General features: G+C 38.8%; 1 protein-coding gene across 1 annotated transcript in view; it reads right to left on the minus strand.

Moving 5' to 3' along the window:
• Positions 1-7,938: 7,938 nt before the first annotated feature.
• Positions 7,939-25,525, minus strand: part of UGGT2 (UDP-glucose glycoprotein glucosyltransferase 2) — a 107,345-nt gene continuing 89,758 nt past the window's right edge. The window contains exons 34-42 of the mRNA XM_009891936.1: positions 24,975-25,060; positions 18,447-18,545; positions 17,038-17,122; positions 16,433-16,615; positions 15,009-15,169; positions 14,602-14,716; positions 10,329-10,445; positions 8,888-9,032; positions 7,939-8,159 (exon numbers count right to left, since the gene is read on the minus strand). Coding sequence (XP_009890238.1) covers positions 8,137-8,159; positions 8,888-9,032; positions 10,329-10,445; positions 14,602-14,716; positions 15,009-15,169; positions 16,433-16,615; positions 17,038-17,122; positions 18,447-18,545; positions 24,975-25,060 — 1,014 coding nt within the window. The 3' untranslated portion in view covers positions 7,939-8,136. The remainder of the gene's footprint in view (positions 8,160-8,887; positions 9,033-10,328; positions 10,446-14,601; positions 14,717-15,008; positions 15,170-16,432; positions 16,616-17,037; positions 17,123-18,446; positions 18,546-24,974; positions 25,061-25,525) is intronic.

The following is a 25,525-nucleotide window of genomic DNA, read 5'->3' on the forward strand; positions in this document are numbered from 1 at the left end:
AGAATCAGAGAATGTTTTGGGTGGGAAAGGCCCTTGAAGATCATCGAGTCCCACCCCCCCTGCCATAGGCAGGGACACCTCCCACCAGACCAGGTTGCCCAAGGCCACGTCCAGCCTGGCCTTCAACACCTCCAGGGATGGGGCCTCAACAACCTCTCTGGGCAACCCGTTCCAGTGCCTTACCACCCTTAAAGTGAAAAACTTCTTCCTGAGCTCACATTAAGGGTGGTGGACTTGAAAACATGGTGTTATTACGCAGCATGTCCACATGAGGGGTAAATCATAGTAGATGGGCAGTGTGCCTCATATTTTGAGTGAGTAGCTAAAACTACACGCCCTGACAAACACCACTGCTAAGAAGTGTTACATACATACCTCTGGACAGAGAGAACACTGACATTTCAAGAAGATGCATTACCTGAAAGCAGGTGTAAGTCAACTTGACCATGTGTCATCAGTCTGTCGAATACCTGGAACTTAAAAAGACAGTTGATATGACAAGTCAGTGGAAAGGCCCCACCTGGGAAAGCTGGCTTCTCAGAACTGAACTTGCGGAGGACAAAATGACCCCGCTGAAGGCTCCTTTGCTCTTAGGCCCTCAGGGGTGAAGTTTTGGTTGCTTCTCTTTCACCTGCACCGCCATGAAAGGTAAACATCTGCAAGCAAAGACAAAATCTCTTTTCAAAAAGTCCAACACGGGCTCAGGATGCGGTTTGTACTATCAGAGTGCCTACCGCAACCCCCGTCACAAGTGCAAACCTGGCTACTCGCTGCACTAGGCAACGGCTACCGTACCGCTCAATCGTCTTCTGCTGCGCTGGGAAACTCTGACCTTACGGTATGGTACCCTTGGAGATAAAGCACCTCAAAGGTGTAGAGACCAAGCACTTCCAGGCCTGCGGTATAGAACCATTATCTGTATAGAACCATTATCTCTTGCAAAGGAAGAAAATAATTACCTGATAATAAAAGGTCAGCAACCATGTAACTAATTACACAACTTTATTAATCTGTTTTTCATGCATGTCTTTAGGTTTAAAAAAAAAAAAAAAAAGCATTGATTGCTTCTGTTTTTAAGCCAAGAATATAAATAAATTTCTGTTTGGCAAAAGGCACTTCAAAAACCATCTACATCGCAGAGCTCAAAATCTGGTCCAGAGCGACACACCAATGACTAGAGAAAGCTAATTACATGCCACGCTTTTCAAGGCTTCTGAATGTGTGTTCAGCAGCTGCCAGAATGTTTCAGTCCAGAGAGTGAGAATTCAAAGGCGAAAGAGCCATCATCTCCATCAGCAGAGGCAGATTTCGGTTCAGCGGTCCTGATTGTGGCTATAACCGTGTGACTCCTGCCTTTGGGAGAGGACTACACAAACCAAATGGAGACTTTAGACGTGCAGCTGGCTGAGAAGTGTCCGAAGGAGCTGCTGGGAATGAAATTGGACTGATTTCATGATCAGAATGAGCACACCCTCTCAGTCAGTGGGAGATGTGAGGTCCTCAACCCCCCCCCTGCTTCACAGGGATTTAAACCCATGCAGCTCGAGAGCGCACCTGATTGAGGTTCAGTAGAGGATGAGGGCAAAAAAAGTTCTATTTGCCAAATCAGTGCAAAAGCGTAAGCAAAGGGAATAGCTTTGAGTGTCCTGCCCCCTGAAGCAGCCCGTCCTTGAGAGGGGCAGGGCACAGACTCCCCGCTGCTGAGGACCCTTTTCATCAGTCGATGTCACATAGTCACCAGAGCTAAAGCATGAAGTATGTCAGGAGCTGAGACCAGACTTCAACGTGGTGTACAAGGAGTATTCAACAAGAGTCAACATGTCACACTAGAAGTAGCTGCTAAAAAATGGATACTAGTGAAGGCAACGCATGCTGGATGGTGGCCCCCTGTCCTGCTGGGAAGGAGATTATCCCATACATGGCACTACGTGATGTAGTGGAGACATGATGCTGGATTACATCAATTAAGGATTTGCTCTAACATAATAAAAAGGTAGTTACCCCCACAACAAACATTTCAGTACTTCCACTCAAATTTTCTTGCAGGTACTTAAATCCAGACTTTGAACAAAGGAATAAATCATAGAGACAAAGCATAAGCAGGAAAGAAGAAACCATCTATCAAACTTAAAAAGGTAAAGCAGTGTTATAACCAAAACCAGGTATGAAGCTTTAACAGCTGTAGACACCCATGAGCAGCATCTTCAAGGAGAAACTGTACCAACAGCACACAGTGGGTATCACAAAAAGAAACGACGAGTGCTTGTAGTGGGTGACTCTGTTAAGGAGCACTGAGGCGCCCATCTGCTGACCTGACAGGGAGTCACAAGAGGTCTGCTGACTGCCGGGAGCTGAGATCTGAGATGTTGTTAAGAAGGTGCCACAACTTGTCAAGAACACAGACTACTATATCCACTGTTGCTCTTTCATGTGAGCATGAATGACACCACAAGCCGGAACCTGGGCAGAATCCCAGGAAGGCTACAAAGCCCTAGGGGTGCAAGCAAAAAGTAGTGGTGTCCACGTTATCTTTTCCTCCATTTTACCAGTTGGAAGAAATGGTGCAGCCAGAAATAGACATACAAGGCAAATCAACCTCTAGCTTCATGGCTGGTGCTGTCATGAAGGTCATCTGCTACTGACATCCAAACCAAGACAATAAAGCCAACGAAGCAATATTTGGGTCACTTAAGCAAGCTTTGGGCCAACAGAATCTGGTTCTTAAGGGTGACTTCAACCACCCAGACATTTGTTGGAAGAACAATACAGCAGCTCACATCTCATCCATCAAGTTCCTGGAATGGGTAGAGGACTGCTTCCTTGTTCTCCTTGAAGCACAAAAACCAGTTCATCCCCTTTAAATGTAAGGGAAGTAGGCAGAGCATAAGATCCCCTTGGTTTACCTGCAACCTTCTGAGTCTGCTCAAAACCAAAAGAGGAGGGTACCGGAGATGGAAAAGCTGATTAATACCCATTGAGAACTACAAGGGCATTGCCAGTGCGTGCTGAGATGCAGTTAGAAAAGCAAAAGCTAAGCTCAAATTGAAATTGGCCAGAGATGTCAAAAACTACAAGAAAGGGTTCTTCAGGTACGTAAACAAGTGTAAACAGAAGGAAAATATTGGCCCACTGTTAATCAGCAGAGATGAATTAGTCACCAACAATGCTGAAAAGGCAGAGGTTCTAAACACTTTCTTCACCTCTGTCTTTACCAATGCCGTTGGGCCCCAGGCCTTGGGAACAACAATCCAGGTTGACGCACAGACCTACTGCCAGTGAAAGCGGTGTTAGTACGTGAACTATTGCAGGAGCTTCACCCCTACAAATGGATGGCCCTGCTGCTACCCACCCGAGGGTCCTTTTTACCAGAAGTCACATGGAAAAGATGAGGGCTAGTGGGTACAAGTTACTCCTAGGGCGATTCCAATTGGACGCAAGAGGAAAATTTTTCACAATGAGAACAATCATCCATTGGGTGTAAACAGAAGGAAAATATTGGCCCACTGTTAATCAGCAGAGATGAATTAGTCACCAACAATGCTGAAAAGGCAGAGGTTCTAAACACTTTCTTCACCTCTGTCTTTACCAACACCGTTGGGCCCCAGGCCTTGGGAACAACAATCCAGGTTGACGCACAGACCTACTGCCAGTGAAAGCGGTGTTAGTACGTGAACTATTGCAGGAGCTTCACCCCTACAAATGGATGGCCCTGCTGCTACCCACCCGAGGGTGGTAAGAGAGCTGGCTGATGTCATTGTGAGGCTGCTCTCCATAACCTTTGAGAAGTCATGGAGATCGGGATGCGTCCCAGAAGACTGGAAGAAGGCTACTGTCACCCCCATCTACAAGAAGGCCTTAAGGGAGGATCCAGGAAATTATAGACCCATCACGTTTACTTCAATCCCCACAAAGTTACGGAATGAATCTTCCTGGGGCTATCGCAAGTCAAATGAAGCACGCGATTGGGAAAAGCCAGCATGGATTCACCAAGGGCAAATCGTCCTTGACAAACCGGATCCCCTTCTACAACAAAGTAACCTGCTTGGTTGATGTGGGGTGAGAGGTGGACATTGTCTACACAGATTTCTCCAAGGCTTTCCATATGGTTTCCCACAGCCTCCTCCTAGAGAAACTGTTGCATTACAGCCTAGACAAGTGATCTGTTTGGTGGGTGGGGATCTGACTCACAGGCCGCACCCAGAGGGTGGTGGGTAAACGGCTCCTTTTCAAACTGGCAACCTGTCACAAGTGGGGTCCCCCAGGGATTGATACTGGGTCCAACTTCCTAAGTGATCTGGATGATGGGATCAAGTGTACCCTGATGAAGTTTGCTGATGATACCAAACTGAGTGGGGAAGTGGACACTTTGGAACGGAGAACCACCCTACAGGAAGACCTGGATAGGCTGGAAGAATGGGCTAAAAAGAACCTTATGAAGTTCAACAAGGACAAGTACCCGGGAAAACATAATCCAGGAGTGCAGCACAGGCTGGGATCTACCTAGCTGGGAAGCAGCTCTGTAGAAAGGAACTTGGGGGTCTGGGTGGACAACAAGCTCAATATGAGTAAACAGTGCTGCTGCGGCAAAGCAAGCCAGCAGGATGCTGGGCTGCATCAACAAGGACATCACCAGCAGAGATAAAGAAGTCATTATCCCAATCTGTTCAGTGCTTGTCAGGCCACACCTGGAATACTGTGTCCAGTTTTGGTCCCTGCTATAAAAAAAGATGCGGACAGGCTGGGTAGGGTCACGAGAAAGGCCACCAAGATGATCAAAGGACTGGGAAGCCTGCCATATGAGGAAAGGCTGAGAGAATTTGGTTTGTTCAGCTTTGAGAAAAGAAGGCTTTAGGGAGACCTTATCACCATGTTCCAGTATTTAAAAGGGTGGCTACAAAGAGGATGGAGACTTCCTTTTTACCAGAAGTCACATGGAAAAGATGAGGGCTAGTGGGTACAAGTTACTCCTAGGGCGATTCCAATTGGACGCAAGAGGAAAATTTTTCACAATGAGAACAATCATCCATTGGAATAATCTCCCCAGGGAAGTGGAGGATTCCCCAACATTGGACACTTTTTAAGATTTGGCTGCACAGGGTGCTGGGCTATCTTGTCGGTACCGTGGTTTTGTCAAGAAAGGTTGGACCAGATGATCCTTGAGGTCCCTTCCAACCTGGTATTCTATGATTCTATGAAGTTTCGGTGTGGAGGCAAGCACTTTATTTAGGAAAAAGGTTAAAAGGAACCTTACTGAGAAATATTTTCAATACCAAAGCTCTGGCTTGTCAACAATACTGCACTACTCTCTGGTTTGTTCATTTTCTGTTCAACTTACAAGTGGATATTAAGAAGAGACACTGTAATAGCAGTATGAATGTAAATTGTATAAACTCTTCATTTGAAGAGTTCAAATATTACTTTGTTTGTTTACTGATTTGAACCAGGTTTTGGTAACACTCCTATAATCCAGGATGCATTTTCTTCCCTTTTACAGGGCAGAGCACAGAGATTGGAAACTAGAAATAAAGCTCTCTGCATCTCTAAGTTCTCACCCTACAGCAGATTCCCAGTTTTGAACATTGCTGTTGCTTCCCAGCACAAACACCTTCTGCAGATAGAAGACACTCGAGGACTTGCTGCATTTTTTTTGCCTTGGATCTATTAACCAAGTTACCGTATAATACAAAATAGGTGAATAGAAAATCATGATTTTTTTTTTTCCTCCAGTCGCACCTTTTAATATTTTCTACAACATATACAATCAATTGGTTTGGTATTAAAAATATAATGATACATTAATGATTCAAAGTGCTGCTCTAAAGAGATCTTTGAAAACTAGTGAATATATTTGCTGGACCCTCTTTGTTTTATAAACCAATATATATCTCAAAAAAGAGCTTTCCCTGAAAACATTATTATGCAGGAAAAAAGAAATGCTGTAAAACATTTTTTTACAAATACATTCAACACTATAGAAAACGGCGTGAACCTTTTAAATCTTCAAAATATAGATATACATTATATTCTAATCATTTTAGTGATCCAAAGGAAACAGTATTTAAAGAGTTATTTCTTTTTTTAATCCTGTAGAAGGAATCAATTTAAAAAAGAACAGAATGCTGCAGATAAAATGAACAAGAAACCAGTGCATAAATTATCTCCTTTTTATACTGGATAACAGAGATTTCCCACACAGATAATCATAATTAACAAGAACTAGGGTTTCTTAAAAATATAGAAGTTTTAACTTCTGGCTTGGGAAAAAAAAAAAAAGTTTTCCAATGTATGCTTCAAGCATTAAATTCCAAGGCATATCAATGTGAAACGCTGCTGCAAAGCATCAGGATGGAAGTATGAGCTAAAAAAAAAAAGACAAAAGCAGGAAGCAGTTGAGTAACTTTTTTTTCCTCTGATATGGAGTATCAATATTTTCCTTGTTACCCATTGAATTTATAGTACTGGTGCATATACATCTGCTCAGTCAATTATAAGTTCATCTATATGGTACAAAAATACCAACTGAAAAAAGTTCTCTGTACAAATATGTGTTTCCTGATATCCTTAAGTGATTATGTTAGAGAACAAGCGTAACAAAACAGATATTGCAGTGAAATGGCACAGCTAAAACGAACTGACATTAGGATTTACTCATTACTGTTATTGGGTTACACAGGAAATACCTTGTTGAGTACTTCATACAAAGAAATGCCCCCAACAGACTTTTTAAAATTCATATGTGACATGTTAAAACTGTCCAAAATGCATAAAGGTAATACAATAAAAATATAAAAAGCTGTAAAAAAAATCTGCGTATCTCATACTACTAAGACTTGAAAAACATCAGCAAAGCATGATTTTAAATACTTGTTCTCGCAGTAAGGAATTTTAAATAACCAATACCTGAGGACAATGACAGTACATACAAAATATGCTTCATTTTTCTTATTATTTATTCATTTTTTGCTGGTATGGAAATATGCAACTCGTCATGAATTCACCCACTTAGTGCAAATTGCCTTTTATAATTTCAAGCATTTAGACTGATAGACTGCATTAAGCTGTTCTTATAAGAATTTGTGGTCATAGCCAATCTATTTTGAAACCAGCACAGCCTAAACAACAGAGTATGTATTTAAGGCACTAGATTTCAGTTTAAGAAATAAATTCCCTATTTTCAAATATGTGTATTGCAAGAACTTGTCACTGCAATTTTTGTGGGATCAAAATGTCAGTAGCCCATTAAAGCAACGGATTTGTGAGTACATATTTAGAAAATTACAGGAGACACCACTGATTCATAGTCAAAATTGCTCACGTATTTTATTATTTTATTTTCAATTCTAAACAGGATGATGATAAAGAAAACTGAGTGGAAACAGCTGTCAGGTACTGACCTTCTGATGCAATCTATGCTGGTTGGAAAATCATCTTAACCAGAAAACATAATGGAATTTTAGAACATACTATTAAGTGACCAAAAGGAGCCTAAGAATCAAAAATGACTTTTTAACATTAGTAAAAGTGCAGCAATCCTGCATAAAAAATGAAAAGTGACATTCCTTGCTTTAGTAAGCTTCCAAGTTCACTTAGATTTGTGTGGTCTAAATTACGCAAACTATTTTTTTTTTTTTTTTTTTTTACATCTAAATCTTGCTACACTGACGTTTTTTCTTGTGACCACAGCATTTCTCCAGGGAGAAAACTACGGACATATAACCAAAATTCTTTATATTTAAATACATTAGCTTAATGCATGTAATATGCACATAACAGTGTTCATGTACATATTTAATGTGTGTGCTCCCCCAGACTGACACAATATGTCTTTGAAGAGTTGAAAACATCATTCTTTATATTGTAAAATTCTTTAGGCAAACTGTTTTTTAGTGAAGGAAAAGAAACCCAAAGGAATTCAGAAAGCTATTCTGCATTGGTTAAAAATATAATCAAGTACCTGTGGATTTCTCTTCTGTTTTTGTATTTCATTTAAAAGGTTTTAAATAACACTATAAGTTATAAAATATATGACCTCACATTAAAGAATGCTACAAATAGTGCCAATGTAACATTCGTAACTTCCATTCAGTCCTTCCCAGAAGACTATTGAGCTGTCACCATTGCTGTTTATAGGCTGTGCTAAAGTTCATCGTGCTTCAGACCTGTAACCAAAGGGAAAAAAAAACAATTGTAAAACCCAGTTATCTACAGATCTAATGACTAGTTTTGTAAAATGTGGAGACAGCCTTTTACTTTGTTTACTGCTTGTACAGCAACATGAACTTCATTTTTAGAGCCTCGCTAAAAGTTGACCATAAGCTTTCCCAAAGAATAAAAACAACTAAGAATTCTTTATAACAAAAAGTGAATTTGTTCTTTGACTCAAGACTTTTAAATATTTATCTGCTAAGCTTTTTCTTCAACTTTGAGAGCTGAAATCACCTTTTTCCTTTGTTTGTTTCACATTGCTACACGAAATCAAGTCTTATTGAAAGTCCTACAAGATTTTTTTTTTCTTGTGCTGTTTAACTCAGTTTAAAACAAGTTTAGTACACAAATAAACCAAAATCTATTTGTAAAACTATAACACCATGTAGTGTGGTATGAAATGGCCCTGCATAGATAATCCCAAAGTGAGAGGTGCAGAAACAAATTAAGAGACTCAGTTACCTACTGCTTAATAGACATGAGCTTTACATACAAAGATTTTATCCCCTTAGTGTAACTCCTATGTAAAGAAGCATCACGTGACTCAAAACCCGCACAATTTCTGTAAAAGCAGGCAAAGTTATACAAATACAATATTTGTGCCTACTGACCCTGATCTTAATTTCAGCTACATTACTTTTTATTTTTTTAAAGCTAACAGATGACTATGCATGTAAATTACCTTTTTGAAAGTACGATGTCAGATTTTTCTTCTCTTTTTCAATTTGCTGTATTAACTTTCGTATCTCAGAGTCATAGTCAACCCATTCGGGAACTATCCGAGCAGCAGCCTTTAATTTTGGTTCTTTGGTTTGGGGATTGTTGCACTGAAAGTTTAAAACATACTAGATGTAAACAAAGTGAATGTGAAAATATCACCTTTCCAAAGAACTTCAATGAAATTGGAAATGCTGACAAAATTATTTCAGGTAAGGACAGCGTGCAAGGTCAGTTACCTTGATATTAATCAAAAAAAAAAAAAAAATCACACCAAAAAATGTGAATAAATCCTGTTTAAATAACTCAAAACACTTTACTGTAAATACCCTTATTTTTGCATGTGCTCCTGACTATATGGATAGCAGAGACACGGCTAGCACATGAGTACTAAGATTTAGACAAAGTTACACAGAGAGATCCAAAATATATGTGAGCATATTGAAATTGAATCTGATAGGTTTTTATTAAGTTTGTGATGCTTCCTCTAGTGCTGTCTAGAAAACGTAATTGATTACATCCATAAAATAACATAAATGGAAATGATAATAAAAAGTGATACATGATAATGGGGATTGAAAGAAGGTCTAGTAATTTAATTTCAATCTTTCTTGAATAGAGAGCGCCCATCTTTGGTACAAAAAAAAAATGCTTATTTTAAAAACTGCAAAGACACAAAGAAAACAGAACTATTTACATACTGAAAATTTGCACCAGATTCCAACTCTGGTTTTCTTCAGAATTACATCTCTGAAATATTACTTACAGTGCGTGGGGGTTGTCAAAAAAATGAGAATGGGGGAAAAAAAATGGGATGGGGTAATAATGACAGAGAAGAGCATTTTTCTGTCTCTGTTTCAATTCCCAAAGAAAGACACTTTCTTCTTTCTAAATATGGATAGTCTCCTCAGAATTACACTTTTTAAGCTCTGCTTTATCTCCCATTTATAGTGGTGAAATGGACAGAGAAAACCATAATAATATTAAGTCCTCTACACAGAGGGTTCTGGAGGAACGTCCTTTGTAGGGAGCGCAACAGCAGCACATAATACCCAGACAGGTAACAGTACTTCAGAGTTCCACAAACCTGGCTGAATATGGAAAAAAATATAAGGAAAACACGTGTACAGGCTTGAAAAACCCCAATCCTGTCCAATTACAGATAGCAACATTTAATCTTGGGGTACAGTTTTCAGCTTTAACATAAGTAAATTTGGTACAGGGCAAGCGGAAGAGGTCTCGGAGGAAAGGAGAAAAATTGCTTTATTGTAGGGGAAGGGAAGTAGTGTTCCAGTGCCTTCCAGCAATGCTGCCTCCATGACATCGCATAAGCATATCTCAAAAGCCACAGAAATTACAGCAGAGTTTTTAATCTATAAAATTAATTTAACTCAAAATCAACTCACCAAGTCTATCGTTTTAGCCTTTTTCTTGGATTCATCATCACACCAGGTTTCACACCAAAGCCATTCCTGAGGAAGAGACTTAATAGCTACTTGATGAATCATATTATTGGGAAGATCCTGTATAAATTTTGTAAAATCAGAAATTAGTGTTGAATTTAGTGTAACTGGTTATCAAGCAACTACTTAAAAGTAGAATATCTTTGCCTATTTCAATTTCTGCAAATTGTTCTTCTATTCTTTCTTCTTAGGTTTCCTGCTAAGTGCTCACCTAGTTCTTTTCAGGTAGATTCAAAACTTAAGTCATGCTCATTTTGATGGCCAATTCCACCTCTCACTTCTCAAGCAATTTTTTCTTATACTTATGTCTGTCCTTCCTTAGCTTGACATAAGCAATACTGCTATCTGACACTTGTGGTTCAGATACTGCATGTCGTAATATAAATACTACTAAGCAGAAATAGGCTGTGGAATTATTAAAACAAACACCTTTCCATTCCTCAAATTTGAAAAAGAAAAAGCTCAAAAGCATATAACCCAGGATTACACCACTACTCTAAATTTAGACGACTTCGAGGAAAATGGATTCCAGAAACATGAGCGTGAAAAGGAAAAGCTATTAAACTGCTATTCTGGCCATCTTCCTTACTTCGCTTAAAATGTCTTTTTTTTTTTTTTTTTTAAAACCTTTATTATTATGTAGTCAAGTACTCTCATCATGAAAACTCTGAACCAGTATCTTGCTGAATGTAGGGAACAGCATTTACAAATGAGAAAAAGCTCAGGTGGTCATATGCTTCACGTACTCTGACCACAGTTAAAAATAACAGGTGTAATTGGTAGATCCATTCATAAGCTCCTTCACATCTGCAACCCCTATGTTACACTTAAAAAAAATAAATGTCAGTACTAGTCACATCTTATTTTGCCAATTCACGTTGCTAAATGTGACAGAATAAAACAGCACATATAGCTGCATTATGAAAGGCATGTAATCTAACTCAAATACAGATATTAGTGCAGAAAATTACATCAAATGTAAGTATACTTAGAGTAAAGACATTAAACATTGATTTAAATGCTTTGTTTTTTAAAAAAACTTCACTTTATGGATTTTTGGAAAGTAAAAGAAATGCTTTATCACCATCTCAATTTCAAGAGAAGAGATTGGTTTCCTGTCGTGCCTCTCTGACTTTCTAAATGAAATTGCAATTCCTGACTTACTACAGTAACTCTCAAAGTTGTGAATTTACAAATTGCTATATAGAGTAAAAAGCAGAAAGACAGCTGCTACTTCCAAGATTTAAAGTAAATAGAAGAAAATAAAATAAAAAAAAATCTAAACAAAATGTTGCTTATCCTTTCAGAAGAGTTTTATCCTCAAAACCACTAAAACACATCTAGAAGATCAAAGAGGAAATATTCATGAATCAGAAAAATAAAATGAACAAGGGTAAGAACAGATTGTTTTTACTGTCAGTGCCAAAATTCTTGTTAATTCAAAATATGTAAACTGCTGAAACAAAACTCATCTAGACTTTCACAAACAACATTTAAAAGTTATTCTTCAATTTGATTTACAATACGACTGTTTTCACATTCAGTCAGATAACCTACAGTTTTAAAGGGGAACTCCTCTACAGCAACATCTTTGTTAGAAAATAAAACCTCAGTTTAAGACTACAAAAACATTGCATCTTAATAAAAGAAGTAGTCTTACAGTCCTTTCTGCTGATTTTTATTCTTTAAGTAAAGAACATGATGGTTAAGGATCTATTTTTTTAATGAATTGCTATTAGTATAAATATTTGTCAAGTATTTGTTTTGTCATCTATACATAGACATTTACATGCTTCTCTTTAAAAAGTACGATTAAATACACTGTACTGGAAGTCTAGGTTTTATCATGTGTAATTTTTCTCCTTAGGAGTTCTTTACTTACTCTCCTGGGCATTTAAAATTACCTTTTTCCCCACTTTATCTACTTCTATTTTGTGGTTTATATTAGCATAACCTTAACTACTACCCATGAAGGCATCGGTGCTGGCAGATGAGCAAAGAGCTGAGATTGCTGCTTCTTCGAGAAGCACAGTGAGCACTCCAGTCAGATATTTAAAATTAAAATAGAAAGAAAAAAATTATCATAATGCATACTTATCAGTAGATAAATGTTCTCCAAGACTCTTGTAAAATATATTGCACTGTGTTTTGTATTTCTAGGAATGTTACTGTATTTGGTGTAAACAGTAGCAATGAAGACACAAGGTGATTCCTATCACTACAGTCGGAAAGCAGATTACTACAAAAATATTACTTTGAAATATTTCCCTTTCCAAAGTAATTCCAATTCCATTCTGCCAAGATTTAGCTAACTTAACATCTGCTCTCAGCACTGAAGCACTGAGGGAAAAGTAGCTGAGACACTTAAGTGGCTTTCCATTTGATCCAACAGACTCGTAAGAGATACATGCCATCGTGTATTAATCCTGTAATTGAAAACATAATCTTAAGATAGAAAGATATACATTATTAATATTTTGAGAACATTAGTGTGTTCTCAAAAGTGTGTGATACAGGGCCAATACTTCAATAAAACTACTATTTCTGAAAAGCAGCATTATGGTGGAAGCCCTGTAACAAGCTTCTGAATCCTAAAGGCCTTTCTGAAAGACACTTTGTACATATAGTTAAGACTATGTTTGAAAAACATACAGCTGTTATCACATCAGGACTCTCTAAGTGTGTGATACAGGGCCAATACTTCATTCTGTTGTCCAGAAAAGAGGCAAAATCTGACTGTTGCTGTTACATCAGTCTTTTGCTCTTAACAGTTACAGCTTAAGGCTGCTCCAGCTGTGTGTCCAGTCTAGTTCAAGTTTGTAGCTGTATTTCCACTTTTCTTCGTCCAGTATCATAAGAACTGCTATTTTCAATTTTTAGTTTTATTTTTGGAAAAAAATGCAAGTGGCAATAATGTACCTATGTAAGACAGAGGAACTCACGGAATCACAGAATGGTCAGGGTTGGAAGGGACCTCTGGAGATCATCTAGTCCAACCCCCCTGCCAGAGCAGGGTCACCTACAGCAGGTTGCACAGGACGGCCTCCAGGCGGGTTTTGAATGTCTCCAGAGTGGGAGACTCCACAACCTCTCTGGGCAGCCTATTCCAGTGCTCCACTACCCTCAAAGTAAAGAAGTTCCTCCTCATGTTAAGATGGAACTTCCTATGTTCAAGCTTGTGCCCATTACCCCTCGTCCTATCACTGGGCACCAATGAAAAAAGACTGTTCTCATCCCCTGTGGCACCCTCCCATTAAGTATTTGTAAGCGTTAATAAGATCCTCCCTCAATCTTCTTTTCTCCAGACTAAAGAGACCCAAGTCCCTCAGCCTTTCCTCATATGAGAGATGTTCCAATCCCCTCATCATCTTTGCAGCCCTTTGTTGGACCCTCTCCAGCAGATCCCTGTCTTTCTTGAACTGGGGAGCCCAGAACTGGACACAGTACTCCAGATGGGGCCTCACCAGGGCAGAGGAATGCAGGCACCTTTTGTGCTTTACTGATTCCACAAGGAAAATGACAAAAGCAGGGGCAATCTCATTTATGAAGCCTTCTGAAGTTCACCCAAAGAGAGGCATAAATAAAAAGTGTTATCTATTCAGGCAGAAATCGGATGAGCTGTATTATCAATCTTCTACCGAGTTAAAGATCCTCTACTACAGAAGAAAATAATAAAGTACGTTCTGTACCATCTAGGATCTGCTTACATACTTGGGACTTGCACCCTGAGTTACCCAACCTAGCTCTAAAAATTGGAGTTATATAAATGCAGACTACAGTCATGCCAGGGTGACCACGTACAGCAACCAGTAGAGCGCATTAGCAGTTAACTTACAAAAATTAAGTATACATTAATGGGAAAAAAGAAGAAAGAGGAAAAAGCTCTTCCTAAATAAGAATGTAATTACCGTTATCAGAATATAGGATTATAATCAGAAAAAGAAATATGCACATAGAACAACTGCAAATAAAGGACAGCAGTCCTCTATGCTGTTTTCTCATTTTTTTCATATTAAACAATTATTTTAAATAATCATCATTTAGTATTCAGTTTTCTGACCTGTGCTCATACGCGCACCTGGAAATGTACTCAAATAGCAGTAAAGGGCAAATAGTTTCAGAATTATATAACACATACATCGAGATACAAAATAATTCCATGCATATTGAGAAAGATAAAGACAATAAAACGCAAATTGCTTAAAGCCATACATACCTGATCTAGATTTGACAGACTGTTTGGATCTTGACTAAGAGCCTGGTACTGGCCCCGCAGCCTATCTCCTGCTGCAATCTTTCTGAACTTCTTAAGATCCACAACATATAAGGCACTATAAAGGTAAACCAAAGAGTTAAGTTTTGTAGAGTTTCACCTTCATTTTGATAACGTTAATAAAAGTAACAAGAAACCAAAAACTGTTCCCATCCTAAAGGAATATTTTTTTTAATTAAGTGGCTGAAGCTACAATAAAAAAGTGAAATCAATATGTCATCAGAATTCTCACCTCTTACTGAGAATGACTATAGGGCAATTGCATTTGAATGCTGCAGTGATCCAACACCATGACCCAGATTTTAATCAAATTCACAAAATGCACAAAAATATGGAAGGAGTTATCCTACCTTATATGGTATTTCCTTTTCCCAAGATGCGATGCCCAGTATCCCGATTTCCAGAAGCGGTAGCCATCCATTTCTTTACGGCTGTCACAGAAAGGTGTGTATCCATAGGGAGCTCCATTTAGATCTAGATCTCTGAGTTCTTTTAGGTCACTTCTCACAATCTAAATATAAATATCCTTATTTTTATAATTTAATACTGGTTTTAAGGTGTGCATATGAGGGTAGTTATTGCAGCAGGCTTCCCAAAGTTTAATTTTAATTTAAAAACACCTGAGAGACTACAACAGTGGCATACAGATAAAGTATTTCACTGGAATGGTATTTACCAAATTACTGTTCAAGGAAAAAAAAAAAGTGTTTATTCTGTGTCCATCTGTGTAACACAATTAATAAGTAAATCAAATGAGCAAACTATTTTTAATTCATGGACCAGTGTTTCCGCTTGCGCAATATTAAATTCCGTCATGCAGGAGTATTACTTTCAAAATCTACTGAATATTCCCCGTCTAAAAAAATCCTTCCTTTTTTGTTACATTACTTGGGTACTCCAAAATTATTGCATCATTGGAAAAATTTTTGTATCTAGTAGTAAAGTACTTTAAAAAATGGTTTATAAAGACATATTACAAGTGGCCTTTATTTACTAATCAATCATTCTTCCATCAAACCCTGCTAATCTAATTTATCATCAGTGCAAAAAAAAAAAATCTTTAGCTGTTTTGGAGTACAGAGAAATCTGTAGGATAGTAGTTAGGAGAGACATCCAATATTACTACTGTATCCAGATGAAATTGCAGAACATTGCAGTCTGTGTTACTACATCTAAAATTAATTTATTCTCAAGTTTTTGAAAAGGACCAAAAATACATAATATTTGTTCTGAGGTTTTTAATAACCATGTGACAGACACTTCAATGTTTCGTCTGAGACAGCCTGTTATGTTTCAGTATATTATACAATATTCATTTCTGAGTGAAAGACTGCATACAAATTTAAGAAAAACAGAGAGAGGAATAATATTGAAAAATTTCAGCCGTCTACAACTTGTTCAAATGGTCTAAACTAAACACCTCAGACTCCCTACATAGTGGAGAAATCCTCTCACAATCAGCCCAGAGACTGAATCACTTAAATATGCCTTAGGTGAAATGCACCTTTAAGATCACACATACCTCTCCAGGTGCCTTTCTCTCTTCACAGGTAATTTAGGGCAACTCAGTGTGCCAAGACTCATAAATTTCTACCTGACTAGAGACAGGTGAAATTACTGCATTTCACATTCTGCAACACCACTGGTTCTGCTCATACAACTGCAATAGTCTTACGGGACCAACATCTGAATAAAATGGCCACAGCGAACGAAACCGGATCAGTTTAAACCAAAACGATTCCTCATACATTTATACAGCGTTATTTTTTCTTACCTGGTCAGCATCGACAAATATTATTTTATCCACAGCCAAAGGGAAAAGAACATCCAAAAAAAGAATTTTGTAGCCCCAGATAATTCTTTGTTTTTCTGTCTGTTGATAAAGCCAGCGGGGCCACTTATACTGTACTAACTCGTACTTGAAACCGTACTTTTTAGCCATGTGAGGAATAACATCCTAGAAGAAGAATCAAAAAACTATTAGTTGCACATGTATGTGACACACAAGGACTCAAAAGGAAAAAGAGGGAATGTTGCAACACAGTTGCAGCTGTGTTGGCCTTACTGAGTACATAATTTATTATTTTTAAAAGTTTCTTTAAGAGTTCTAGTAGTATCCTCAGCCACACAAATATATAAAGCATTTATTTCAAGCTCCTGGAGACTACCAGAAGAGAATAAATTATTATAATATATCACTGGGTTTTGGGTTCCAGAAAGGAACTATGTTACTCATGAGACTTTTAAAATTGGTATTGAATGCATTCAGAGATCATTTCCCACTGTGACAATTAAATTTGAATTATATAATTACTGTAATTTTTAAAAAAAACTACTTAAAGTTTTTAAGAAAAAATAAAAGGAAGATGTTTCTCCTACCTTAAATGTTGGTGAGAGATAGTTTTTCAGAAACCAAAATTTAACTGGTGTTTTTGTGTGACGTAGGACAGAAAGCATCATAATTCTGTGGAAATATAAGTCTATAATAAACAAACAAATACACACAGGTCATTAAATTTCAACTGCACCTAAAAGGTGCTAAAACTTTTAAAGTATATTTTTCTTTGACCCAGTTTAAGCAGAAATTTCTGTCTATTTCTAATTAAAAGCTTTAAAGAGCATGTGTTCAAGACTGCTTTGAGATGGACTTATTTGACCCAGATTGTCGAAGCAACATTAGAAGGAACAGTTTCAAAAGTGGACCTGTTAACAAAATTTATTGTAAGAGAGGTGCCTGGCGAAATGACAATAACGATTAATACCTTATATTAACTTGGCTACTGAGACAACTTATTTTAGAAAATATTGATTGAGTTTAATAAGGTTGCTGAAAAAAAAAAAAAAACAGTGGGAAAAGAAAAAGCGTAATTCAAGTTACGATCCTCTTCAGAAAACCCTTGATAAGTACAAGAATCACTATTTTGGGTTCAGGTTTTTTTCCCCCACTATTGTGGTATTTGTTTGGTGGAACCAGACAGATAAACAATGCCTTACTACCTTACACGAGCTCAAGTCTGCCTTAAAAATAAAGAAATAATAAACTTTAAAGCAAGGTAAAGAAGCATGTAGGTTATTTTAAAATAATTTTTTTTTCCTCCTTTAAAATAAATGAATCTCTCCTTTTATGAAAGTTGTTGTAGGTTGAAGGAAAGAAATGTAGATGTTCAAACTACATCAGACTACTAAGAAATAAAAATCAACACATACAAAATACTACTTTCCAAATAAATATGCATGTAAGAATTGTAAAACTCCATTTCAGGATAGGAAGATCCCCACATCTGATACCTGTAGACAAGCAGTCAAATGAGAAAAGTAACAGAGATGGTTGTGAACAGATTAGGCAATACCATAAGAATTCCTTAAAAGCCATCATGGCTTATTGAATGAACACTGAGATAAGTAAGGATGTATGTGCACATAGTAGTATCCACAGTTTGGACTAAACATAAATAGATACAAGTCTAATGAAGTCACTTCTGCCTCGTCTTGATAAAGAGAGGCTAAACTTCATCTTTTATGTTCACGCTTCACATATGCACTCATGAAAGATGGAGAACATTTTTCTTTCTTCAAAGAATAATGGTATTTTTGAACATCTATACATTGAATCACTTTGTTCTCAAACAAAGGTGAATTTAGTCCTCACTGTATACAACTTTTCGGTGCTTTGACAATTTATTCTTCACACCTTGTTAAAAGAGTCAGTTTCTTTAAGCTGCTTAGTTTTAGGACGAACGTTTACAGTATCGCTATGAAATTCTTGTTAACCTTTTACCTTTCCTTACCTTAAGAAACGTTCATATAAATGGCCTGAAGCAACTGAAAAAATGTTAAGAATATCACTTTTCTTTTCCTTCTCTTCTGCTGGAATGTCTTCTGAAAATCTAAGAAAAAAATCCCCCCAAATTATTACATAACGTAAACATTCAGCAGAAAGAAAATACTACTACATTACCATTAAGCTCGTAAAGAATCAAAAGTAAGAAAAGACACAAAAGAAATACTTATCCTGCAGTAACTGAATACACTTATGTTCTACTCCCACTGCACATGCCTATGACACCAAAATCTTTTGGGAGCACCACCTCATACCCAGTCATTTGGGACAAACGATGCCACAAGTGCAGTCTCCAATATTTTAAATCAAACAGAACCCAAATTTGGCAAGAACTCCCCATTTTATCAAAGCAAAAAATCAGAAATACGCACAGCCAGAATATCTTGAGAACTGGTTATTTTTAAAATCAGCAATGACTATTTTTCAAGCTTCATCCATGTGTATTCTACATCAGAAGAACCAATGCATATTCTTGAGGTAAGGGATGTCTGCATAGCCCTATAGGTGGTTGAGCTGAATATATGCTCTAAAATACTGACTGAACATAATAAAAGATGGCTACACCAGGCCAAACCACATATTTATCCCAGTACCTTACCAACAGCAAATGAGAAGTAGATGGGGAGTAGTAGCCTTTACCAGAACACTCTTGTAACAGTGGTGATGGGATTTCCTGAATGTTTTTCATAATACTTGCCGAATTATTCCTTAAATTAATCCAATTGCTCGATCTATAAGCTACCCTATATCTTTGAGGTCCATTGTCCAGAGGTTTTCTGTTTCTGCTGCAGAGCATTCTTTGCTTGCTTTCAATACCAAAGTCTACCAGGATTGTTTTTTAATCAGGTGTGCCTTCCAGCACACAGAGCTCAGAGATGGTGGCTGCAGTCTCCCTCAGAGCAGCGCTTCACAGACCTCGGAACTGCAAAGGCTGCCTTAGCCAAATTGGTTACAGCATGACTTTAGGTTGTTGGAGATTCACCTCAATAGTCTTTTTTTTTTTTTTTTTTTCATGTTGTTCTCAAAGCTGATGGTCACAAAGCAAAAGTTCTGTGATGCAAACATGCTGGGTTGTGATTCTACATTGCAAACAGCTCCTCACACACTTAGATTGTGTGAGTCACTCCTATTAGTTTGTCTGCTGGTTAGATCCCTGTTAAAAGTGTACTTTAAAAAGTATAAAAATAAGTATCCCTCACAATCTTTAAGAGCAAATGAGAGAAGTCTCAGATCTCCAACATATGTAAAGGAATTCACATCACTCCACTAATACAAAGCTCAAATCTCAGAAGACTGCAATGTGTGTAAGTGGTGCGAATAATTTTTTAAGAAATCCACATTCTTTTCACTCAGCATTGGTGAGAGGAGACAGCACAGTTACGCCTGATCAGGACAACAGCAAACGCAAAAGAAAGGGACGTCAGTGGAGCAGCACTGACTGCATGGTGTGGCATCTCCAAAGATGACAACCCTGCAACTAGCACTGAGTTCTCACAGGCTAAATAGACTGCAGTTCACAGTCCCTCTTCTCTCCTTCTGACTTTTTGTTCCAATTTTTATACTTAGCGATAGCAGGACTGAAAGAATGTCAAGCTCCTTATAATGCAACCATCACCACATGTGACGACAAAGACAGATGTGAAAAAAGAAAATCAGGTTTTGATGCAAGGATCTCTAAAACATTGACTATGGAAAGCTTTACAGAAGGCAGAGCTCTTCCAAACTGAACAGGCTGCTCTGAAGATGGCTGGGTTAACATGTAAAGTCACATGGGAAAAGCAGTCAATTGGAGAAGGGCAGTTCGGATTATGAAAGGACTTGGGTGATGTGGTATGCAGACATGTCCCAGGCCAGAGCACACGTGGATTCCTGTAACGAACAGTACGCTGACAGGATATACTTTTCATTCTGAGATATCAAAGAGGAAGAATATTTGACAAGCTCCTAGAGAGCAAGAAGCTGACAGACAAACAGCAGGCCTCAAATCACGCCCCTGAGCCACAGCCTTGAATCAACAGGAAGAACAAGTAAGCTTTATTGGGTGAGGGGCTTCAACAGCCCAGCCAAGCTCCGAGCCTGATGCACACTGATGAACCAACCCACTATGAAAAAAGCTAGTCCTGGAAGATCATAGAAACATAGAATTGTTGAGGTTGGAAGGGACCTTTAAGATCATCAAGTCCAACCATTAACCTACCCTGACAAAACCACTTCTAAACCATGTCCCCAACTACCACATCTACCCTTGTTTTTAAACACCTCCAGGGATGGCACATCCACCTCCTCCCTGGGCAGAATATTCCAATGTTTAATAACCCTTTCAGTGAAAAAATTTTTTCCTAATATCCAATCTAAACATCGTCTGACATAACTTGAGCCCATTTCCTCTCATCCTATCACTTGTCACCAGGGAGAAGAGGTCAGCCCCCACCTCTCTACAATCTCCTTTCATGTAGTTGTAGAGAGTGATAAGGTCTCCCCTCAGCCCCCTCTTCTCCAGTTCCCTCAGTCGTTCCTCATAAGACTTGTCCTCCAGACCCCTCACCAGATTCTTTGCCCTTCTCTAGACACGCTCCAGCACCTCAATGTCCTTCTTGTAGTGAGGGGCCCAAAACTGAACACAGTACTCCAGGTGGGGTCTCACCAGTGCTGAGTACAGGTGGATGATCACTTCCCTAGTCCTGCTCACCACACTATTCCTGATACAGGCTAGGATGCCGTTGGCCTTCTTGGCCACCTGGGCACACTGCCGGCTCATATTCAGCCAGCTGTCCACCATCACCCCCAGGTCCTTTTCTGCCAGGCAGCTTTTGAGCCACTCCGCCCCAAGACTGCAGCACTGCATGGGGTTGTTGTGATGGTGAGATCTCTGGCCTTGTAATCTTTTTAGAGGGAGCTAAGATTTTGACCACTTCACATACATCCTTTGATGCAGCCAATTAGAATGGGAAGCTTGAAAATGATGAAAAATTCCTTCAACTAATGTCATTCTGCAAAAGAGACCACCTTTGTGCAGAAATGTGGGTACACTTCCCTGACCTGTGACGTCAGGAAGAAGTTGTTGAGAGTTGTAGTATAGTAGTTTGGAAGGCTTTCTGTATCTACTCAATATTGTAACAGTAAAATCATCTGAGGATAAATGAGGATAAAATCAGCAAGAGAGACTCAATAAAATGTCCAGGTACTTGAGATACAAGAAAGATGATAAAGCCGAAACAAGCCTGTTCTGGATCTATCAAGAAATGTGTGTGCTGAGGATTAACTGGGGTCAGCTGTTTACTAGATGAAGTAGAACTGCTATGCCTTTTCTTTATCTTCTTTAACAGTCTTTGTGACTGACAACCATTGCCAGGGCTACTGAAAACCGAAGAAAACCTTTTTTGAATCTCACAGGAGTTGTTGTGGGCCAGGAAGTCTTTAGGGTACAGCCAAAACAGTGATGAAAAAGCCATTCTCCTTAAATCCCTCATACTGACATCATTCCTTTCTTACTAGCTGAATTATAGTCCAAAGATGTTCTCCTGAACAATGGAGGAATCAGACTTTATCTGGACAGCAAATCTTGAATGCTTAAAGGTACTTATGGACAAAGCAAACTCTTTTCTCTTTGAGGGCAAAGAGATCTATGATTACTTGGATTAAGTTGTTTACACAGTCAAGTCATTAGCCCTGAACTGGTTATCTCAAAAGGCATTACCTTTAGTTCTTTGCCTTTGCAATTATACAGCCATGACAGCTTAGCACTTGGTAGCATACTGCAGAAAGAAAACCTGCGTTGCAAAACAGACTTTCCGAGAGCAAACATAAGCGTTTCCTACAAAGTGGATGGAGTCCAGTATGGAAACAATGAAATTAAACACTTCCCCCCGCAACAGCCTTGAAAATCCAGAAGAAGAATTATCATCACCTTGAAAGAGTGGATGAATTGTGTTATCAGCATTCCAGATTGAAGACCCAAGCTCATTCTTCTTTGACATCAAGAAGTCAGATCATTGGGAATTCAGTAAGTCCTTCTGCTAGCACCCCAATTTTCACACTTGGGAACATTATCTGTTTGAGGTGTTTCTTGTGAAAAAGGTCTCTGAAGTGTTACAAGGAAAGAATACTCAGAGACCATCCAGGTCACTGCTTCTAAAATATGTTGGTCAAAGGTGGTTTGATTGAAATGCTCTTGAAAGGACAATTAACATGTCTTGGAAACTGATACAACACCCCATGTTCTGATCCACAGTACAAATATACTAGTCTATTGAAAAAGACCCTAAAATTATTTTTCTAAATAAAGATGAAACATGCTTTTTTGCCCTTATCTCATCCTTAAAACTGATACAACAATTTCATAAGAATTTGTATCTTACTAATAAAAAACTAAATTCAAATTTAAAAAAAAAAATCAGCTTGAACCACACATAATCCACAGTCAACATAATTATGAGCAACATTATGAGCAATTGAAATTTTACAATGATATACAGCCAATTAGAAAGACTATAATGTTATTAGCCCCAAGTGTAAAGCTTGAGATGTTTATTACAATTATTTATAGAACTTTAACTTTAAAGTAAAAGGTATTTTATTGACAAACACAAAAACACTTCTTGAGATTTCATAAATTATGTCTAGCAGCAGACAAGCAGCATCATAGCCTGCCTTCTGATATTCATTTTGATAGATCTGAGTACCACATTACTGGATGAGATTTTCACATTGAGATTGATTCCCTGCCACAACAAAACAAAAATAATGCCAATGAAGAAAATGAACATGAACTAGAAATGCAAAGAGGGATTAAAAAGGAAATAAATAACGAGATGTACACGACTTTATAGCTTGCCTTCCTCCCCCTTTTATCATAGAATAGTTTGGGTTGGAAGGGACCTTTAAAGGTCATCTGGTCAGACCTCCCCTCCAATAAACAGGGACACCTTCAACCAGATCAGGTTGCTCAGAGCCCCATCCAACCTGACCTTGAATGTTTCCAAGGACAGGGCATCTGCGACCTCTCTGGGCAACCTGTGCCAGGGTTTCACCACCCTTACAGTAAAGAATTTCTTCTTTATGTGTAGTCTAAATCTTCTGTCTTCTAGTTTAAAGACATTACCCCTTGTCCTATTGCAACAGGCCCTGCTAAAAAGTATGTCCCCATCCTTCTTATATAGGATCATAGAATTGTTGAGGTTGGAAGGGACCTTTAAGATCATCAAGTCCAACCATTAACCTACCCTGACAAAACCACTTCTAAACCATGTCCCCAAGTACCACGTCTACCCTTTTTTTAAACACTGCCAGGGATGGCGAATCCACCACCTCCCTGGGCAGCCTCTTCCAGTGTTGGATAACCCTCAGTGAAAAAATTTTTCCTAATATCCAATCTAAACCTTATCTGACATAACTTGAACCCATTTCCTCTCGTCCTCTCACTTGTCACTAGGAAGGGAGGAGAGGTGTCAGTCACGTGTCCCCCCCCCAACCTCCTTTCAGGTAGTTGTAGAGAGTGACAAGGTCTCCCCTCAGCCTCCTATGCTCCCTTTAAGTACTGAAAGGCTGCGATAAGGTCTCCCTGGAGCCTTCTCTTCTCCAGGCTGAAGAACCCCAACCCCCTCAGCCTGTCCTCATAGGAGAGGAGCTCCAGCCCTCTGATCATTTTTGTGGCCCTCCTCTGGACACACTCCAACAGGGCCATGTCTTTCCTGTGCTGAGGGCTCCAGAGCTGGCTGCAGTACTCCAGGTGGGGTCTCACCAGAGTAGAGTAGAGGGGCAGAATCACCTCCCTCAGCCTGCTGGCCATACTTCTTTTGATGCAGCCCAGGATATGGTTGGCCTTCTGGGCTGTGAGCACACATTGCCAGCTTGTGTCCAATTTTTCATCCACCAGTACCCCCAAGTCCTTCTCGGCAGGGCTGCTCTCAATCCCTTCATCCTCCAGCCTGTATTGATACCGGGGATTGCCCCAACCCAGGTGCACAACTTGCACTTAGCTTTGTTGAACGTCATGAGGTTCAGATGGGCCCACTTCTCAAGGCTGTCCAGGTCCCCTGGATGGCATCCCGTCCCTCAGGCATGTCACCGGCAGCACTCAGTTTGGTGTCACTGGCAAACTTGCGGAGGGTGCACTCAATCCCACTGTCTATGTCACTGATGAAGACATTAAACAGTACAGGTCCCAGTACGGACCCCTGAGGGACACCACTTGTCACTGATCTCTATCTGGACAATGAGCTGTTGACCACTACCCTCTGGATGCGACCATCCAATCAATTCCTCATCCACTGAGTAAGTCCACCCATCAAATCCATCTCTCCCCAATTTAGAGAGAATGATGTTGTGGGGGACCACAGCATAATATTTATATTATAAATTCCTTAGGGAGCCTTCTTACATATTTGTAGCACCATCAAGTTAGAAACACTTACTTGCTATAAGTAATAATAAACATGTCCTGGCACAGGTAAAACATAAACAAATTATGCATTACCTTGTAACTGATTCCCGATTTCCTTTTTTTCCTGTTGTTCCATCAGTAAGGAGATCTTCATTCACTTTATCAGGCTTTTTCTGTACCTAGTCAGTAAAATAAATATGTTTGTGTAATTTGGGAAGTTAGTTGATAATAATTACTACTTCAATTGTGATATCTAACTATGGTGTATTAACTGGCTAGACCTGGACCAAATACTGAACTGCATGAAACTGTCACTTCATACTTTGATACTATGTACACAAATTACTGTAATGAGAAGAAAAGTAATCAATTCAGAAAAATTAAGTGGCGATTAATAAACCAAACAGCATGTTCAAGCCCTCTCTACTTCTTTATGCAGACAGTAACCAAAAGTGTGGGGAATCGTATCTCATTTTCTTCCCTCATGAGTTTGTGATCCAACCACTAACTGGCAGAAGAAGGACAGCAGGATGTCACACCATGGATGGAACTTACCTGAAGGGAAACTGTGATTCTCATAAGCCTTTCACAAGGAAAAGGTGACAAATCTGTCACTGAAACGTAAGCTCTCCTGTCCAACTAAA

This window comes from Charadrius vociferus, unplaced genomic scaffold, assembly GCF_000708025.1.
Source record: "Charadrius vociferus isolate BGI_N301 unplaced genomic scaffold, ASM70802v2 scaffold110, whole genome shotgun sequence".
NCBI classification, from domain to species: Eukaryota; Metazoa; Chordata; class Aves; order Charadriiformes; family Charadriidae; genus Charadrius; species Charadrius vociferus.